This window comes from Tupaia chinensis, unplaced genomic scaffold (assembly GCF_000334495.1).
Source record: "Tupaia chinensis unplaced genomic scaffold, TupChi_1.0 Scaffold000473_1, whole genome shotgun sequence".
NCBI classification, from domain to species: Eukaryota; Metazoa; Chordata; class Mammalia; order Scandentia; family Tupaiidae; genus Tupaia; species Tupaia belangeri.
This window is the reverse complement of record NW_006159982.1, coordinates 2819544-2825930: the sequence shown is the minus strand read 5'-3', so window position 1 is coordinate 2825930 and position 6387 is coordinate 2819544. Positions and strand designations below refer to the sequence as shown.

General features: G+C 33.1%; 1 protein-coding gene across 1 annotated transcript in view; it reads left to right on the top strand.

Annotated features, from left to right (window-relative positions):
• USH2A (usherin) overlaps positions 1 to 6387 on the top strand; it is an 819384-nt gene that overhangs the window by 147858 nt on the left and 665139 nt on the right. The window contains exon 11 of the mRNA XM_006155854.1: positions 3040 to 3235. Coding sequence (XP_006155916.1) covers positions 3040 to 3235 — 196 coding nt within the window. The remainder of the gene's footprint in view (positions 1 to 3039; positions 3236 to 6387) is intronic.

Genomic DNA, 6387 nt, shown 5'->3' with positions numbered 1-6387 from the left:
ATATATATATATATATAGTATTGAAATAAGAATGTAATAAAATATATAAAAAATAAACTTTTGGCACAGAATATCCTTTTATTTTCTTTACCTTTTTTGTTCTTTCTTACTCTTAACCTTTGAAAGATTAATCTTTTTTTTTTGAGAGGTTTTTGCTATAGGGTGCATGCACTCGCCAGAGAGACAGAGAGATAGAAAGCGAGAAACCACCGCCCAGGGAGGATGGCCACGCTGCAATCCCTTCTCCTCCATTCTCCTCTCGGGATCTTGGGCATGCACGCATACACACCCAGCGTGAATTTAAGCCACCGGGTCCGGGACTCAAACCATGGTCTCCTACATGGGAGTTCAGCGACATAGTCATTACGTTAACACCTGGTCCCAAAGATTACTCTTCATATGTGGGAAATGCATATAATTATTTAACAGAAATATAATGTACATAAGGTACTTGCTCTCTGTTTGAAGTACAAGATTGATGCATGTGAAAGACCAGCAAAAAAATAAGGCCCAAATTATTAAATGATGTATTTGATGTGTTAGAACTATGAAATCAGAGTTTTTCTGATTACCTAGTATTTTTCTATCTATTAATATAACATATGTCCACCAATAAATGCGATTTATTTTTGCAAGGCAAACTAGATCCCTATCTTGTCAATTAATTACCTCATTTCCATTGGACTGGATAAGAGTGGGAGGACACAGCCAAGTATGGGGAGGCAATTCCTAGTGCTTATTCTTCTTTCTATACCTATACAATAGGGCTTGCAAGAATTCATTGAAAATATATATGCTGTGAAAAACTTATGCCTGAATTAAAAAAAAATTTTTGCACCAAAATAAATTGGTACTTTAACTCCATTTTTTGACAAATTTTATGAAGTCCCCTTTTATATCTTTGATATATTTTTTCAAAGTTTATTATTTTATTGGTTTTTAGTTTTTAATTTGCTGTAGAATACACATGCTCACCAGAGAGAGAGGACTGCCAGACCAGCTACAGTCTGCAGGTGGACATGTGGGAGTTGAGCACCTTTACCATGACACCTGCTGGCCCCTATCTTGGATATAGAAGTTCGTTATTATCTACAACTACATATGGTGCATGTATAACTCTTTATTTACCAGTCTTCAATATTTTCATATCAGTTTTCTTACTTTACCCTTAAAAAATGATTATAAATAGTCCATATTTTCAGATAAGGAAAAATGAAGCAGTGATAGATATTTTCCTTAGAGATTTGCTGTAGAGTGTGTGTACTCACTAGGAGAGACGCAGTGATAGATATTTTCCTTAGAGATTTGCTATAGAGTGTGTGTACTAGCTAGGCCAGACAGAGAGAGAGTGACAGAAAGCGAGAAATCACCAGCCACTTTGCATCTCTTCTCCTTCATTCTCTTCTTGAGACTTAGGGTACTCGTACACATGTGCCTGGAGTCAGTTTTAAACTGCTGATTGGAGACTTGAACTGCGGTCAACTATGTGGGAGTCCAGCAGTATAACCACTATGCCATCTGCTGGTCACTAGTTTTTTCCCCTAATTTTTCAGTATGAAGGCCCTTTCCTACATTTTTGTAAATGTTTCCCTCTCTCATGTGATACTTTAATTTTTTTTTTTTTTGAGGGTATAGGGCGTGTGCATTCGCCAAACAGACAGAGAGACAGAAAGTGAGAAATCACCCCAAAGAGGAGAATGGCCACACCACAATCCCTTCTCCTCTATTCTCCTCTCTGGATCGTGGGCATGCACGCACACGCGCCCAGCATGCGTTTTAAGCTGCCAGGTCCGGGACGTGAACCGCGGTCGACTATGTGGAAGTCCAGTGACATAACCATTACACTAACTGCTGCTTCCAAAATATTTTTGAAATGACATATAAACCAAACTGTGTCTTTCTGTGTATAGGTTACCTCCCTCTGTGATAACCGTGTATTGTAACTAAACGTGTCTTGGTTCATGTAGGAAGTTTAAAAAGACTTTTGCCTTTCTATTGTCATTTATGACTAAGTTGACCTGCATCTTACAATAATAAAAACAGTGGTAACATACAGATGCACAACAATGCACACTACACATTAGCATGTGCATTCTGATTCAAGAGTCCAAACGTGAAAAGCTGGATTCAGTTTAAGTGGAAGGAAGTCAGGAGGAGAAATGTCTATGACTGTAAAAGACATTTGATGTCTGTATCCTCATCTCTGTGTTAAAGTCCTGAGTTATTATCGAATTGCTCATATTTATTTCACATATTATATACACATGTCCTGTTAGAGTTTTTGCTGTTGTCTTTCTTTACCCAAAGTATTAGTATTTATGTATGTGGTAAATATATGTCCTTGTTTTTTATTATTCTCAAAATACCAACTTGAAAAGAAAAAAATAATCATTTCAGCTTCTATTTTCTTGAAATGCTCTAAAACAAGTTTTTTTCTTTTTCATTTTTTTACTACAGCATAAATCAGCTAAGTATACTTATTGTGAGTATATAAATGAACCATCAATATGCTGAAATCTAAAAGGATAGTTGTATTTTTTAAAAAAAGAGTCAGGTTCAACATGAGTAGGCACAAATGCATGCTATTAATAAAGGACTCTATATCATTAAAACTTGGTGGGGCAATATTATTATATGAATAGTCTTTCTTAATTTAAACACCTGGCCAATATAAAACAAATTCGTATCAACAAAACAGAAGATTGCATCCTAAAGATTAAATTGACTGGTGGTTCTTTTCTATTTTCAGTCTCAACGTGTCTATATTTCGATTTCTTTATTTTGTACTTAATACTTAATTCTTCGTTTCCCTTTTAACCATATACTACTGCCTTCTATGGGGTTTATTTTCACTTAGTTCTATATATTCATCCTGCTAAAGCCTATGTTTTGTGTCAGGAGGAGGAAAAATACCTTATTACCTTCTTGTCTATTTAACATTTAAAGTTTTTCTTCTTCCCTCCCTATCTTGTATCTAATGAGCAAATTATCTAAAAATAGATACGTTCGTCATTCTACAAAATGTTGTATCTTCTCCAGATTGGAGGCCAGTGTAATTGTAAGAGACATGTGTCTGGCAGACAGTGCAGTCGGTGCCAGGATGGATTCTACAATCTACAAGAGTTGGATCCTGATGGCTGCAGTCCCTGTAGCTGTAATACCTCTGGGACAGTGAATGGAGATATTACCTGTCACCAAAATTCAGGCCAGTGCAAGTGCAAAGCAAATGTTATTGGTATGTGTAATGCAGAGGTTTACAGTCACATCTCTGTTACCATCTGGAATAATATTTTCTATTTGATTTCTTAACTGAAGAATAAAGCAAATTTTCTTGCTCAAGGCAGGTTGGAAAAAAAAACAATTTGGATGAAATTAACTGTCTAAAAATGATCAAATTAATAATTCTATCAAACTACAGCTTGAAGCTTAGTTTAATCAACCCTTTAGAAGTTTCTTTATTCTGTAGATGCATTAGTTCACATGGTCCCCTACTAATAAGTCATAGAAAAATATAATTTGCTTACTGCATAGATGTTTCTTTTGGAAAATTAGCACTTTTTCAAAATGTTTTACACTTAATGAGTTCTAAGCAAAGCATTTCCATGCTAGTTTTCTTAATAAACCAAAATAAATGGATTTTTTTTCAAAATATTCTGGGCTACAGAGTCCTTTGTGATAAATCTTTCCATTTTTTTCTATTATATTTCTTTGAACTGTTCCTATGAAATGCAAAATAAGTCAACATAATTCCACAGATCATGTATATTGCCAGGGTTAGTTATAAAGGGCCACATAATTTTAATTTTGTAATTCAGTGCCAAGCTGATTATAATAAACAGCTACCTTTGGTGTTATTTATCATTTTTTTTATACAAGACGTGCTTTTTTGTTTGTTACTCCCACAGGTATTTTTCAGAAATTAGATTTGATTATAGCAATTTATTACCTCCAACATTTTTGAGGGGAACCACTGCTACATAAGGACAAAATTTATCAAGTGCCTAAAATGCACTGTGTACATAATGCACTTTGAAATTTTGATATATGAGAATATTATGAGAGGAAAGTTTCCTGATGAAGTGAGTCCTGTATTGTAACTGAGCATGTCTTGCTTCATATAGGAAGTTTAAAAAAGACCTTTGCCTCTCTATTGTCACTCATGGCACCAAGCCACCCATGGTTTTTCTAATAGTGACCCAAACCTTACATAATGAAAACATGCCTGGCAGTGATAACACACACGCACACACACACACAGAAATGCATACATAAATATACTCATTCTTATGTGCACATTCTGAATAGCATTTTCATTTTTGTGATATAATGTTACATTTAAATCTTTAAAGGTTTTAGATGTGGAGTTACATACACATCAGGTTATACAATTCAATTAGACAAGTATTTCAATTTAATAAAGAATGCAGATGTGTTTAATGGCATTACACAAGAATTCTCTGGCTTAAAGAAAAATTACATCAAAATCTATAGTATAACTTGCCATTGTGCATCAAGCATACAAAAACTATTTAGAAAGGAAGAAGAATTAACTTGTAAAGGACAGCTCATCCTTGTATATGTTATCTGTGATGCTGAATAAATTTTTAACCATTGAATTCAGTCTATAGGCATCTGCGTTCTTGAATATGCGATATATTCTAAATTCTAAATGTGAAGAATAAAAGTTAAGGCCAGGCCTTTAAAGACAATCAAATGATTACTTCTTAATGTCTGTGGAATCTTTTCCTGTGCTGCTTGGATTCCAGAGCTTGAGGAAGGAAAAAAAACAAAATTTACTTAGCTTTGTTTTGATCTCCTTGCCATTTCCCTGCTCTATGGGTTATTCCAGATGGTTTTCTGCAGGAAAATATAAAAATATATTTTGTAAAAACAAAATCATTGTTTTAACATTATTATGAATAATCATTGTTTCTAAAGGCAGTACTTTAAAACCAATCTAACTCTGATGGCGTTATGTATTTATTTCTCCTGATGGGATTAACAAGTAACCTTATTCAATTTTATCTTGTTAATCTGAAAAATAATTCAGGAAAGCTCAGTGTATATTGTATACATTTCAGAAAGCAAACTGTTAGAGTTAGCAAAACTGTTAAATCTTACTAATGATTCTATCACCAGTAAAATACATTAGCACCAATAATTTTATTAAAGTAGGTCATTCATCTAGAATAAAAAGGGAGAAGAATGTGAATTAAATGCCAAGTGTGCTAACTCGCCTGTACTTGTTAACACCGAATGTGATGCCCTGTAGGCCTTCCTGAGTATCGTTAGGAATAGATTACCTGTCAGGAATATGTATGGCATATTCAAATAAGCACTGCGCATATTTTTAAAACTGATATGATATGAATCCATGTAGACCAATTTTAATAGTTCAAAATGAGTCATAATTCTTGTTAACAATACAGTTATTTTTAAAATTTGCAGCAATAGTGGTCCTTTTTTATTTTCCTTATTGAAATTAAATGATATGCCTTAGGTGAGTCATTCATCACTGTTAAAGAACTTGCCTTCCATTGGAGTTCTTGAATTTTTATCCATATATATACACATGTATATTATGCATTTCCTACCAGTTTAGGGAATGCTTTTCTACATATGCGTTTCTGAGTGTGTTTTTGACTCATTTTAAGGCTAATTTCTTTTATTGCTATGAGAGTTTGAAATGTTTCAGTTGATTCAATTTCATGTAGTCAGTTATTTTCATTCAAGGATATGTGTAGACTATCTAAAGGAGATATTTTGCATCCAAACATTTACTACTGCAATTTCTTTATTCCTATGCCTTATACTACCCTTTTTAGAACCAATCTAACCTAAATTTCCACAGCTTAGGTGATAAAACATTTTTCTCTGTTGGTTAAATGTATCTGTATACTCCTTCAGATAGAAGTAATACAAAGAGTAGAATTTACTTAGTGTTTAAAGAGGTATGATATGAATCACACAATATGACAAGCCATGTGATTGCTTTATGAGCCAAGGAGAGCATAATTTATATTAATTGAAAATGATAAAATATAGGCACATACAAAAGGATGAAAATAAAAATTGTTCTTGATAAGTTTTATTTGCATTAATTATTTAAATGGATGTTATTCAGAAGTATTACGTTATTGCTGCAAAAATAGCTATCATCTTAACATTTTATTTTTTATTTTTTTCCCAGTTTTATTAAGGTATTATTTTCAAATAAAAATGTATATATTTATAACATGTGATATTATGATATATGTATACATTATGAAATGATTAATTGAAGCTAATTAACATTTCTGGCACCTCCCATCCTTATCATGTTTTTTGTGGGAGAAACATGTAAGATCTAATCTCTTAGCAATTTTTAGTATACAATACATTATTATT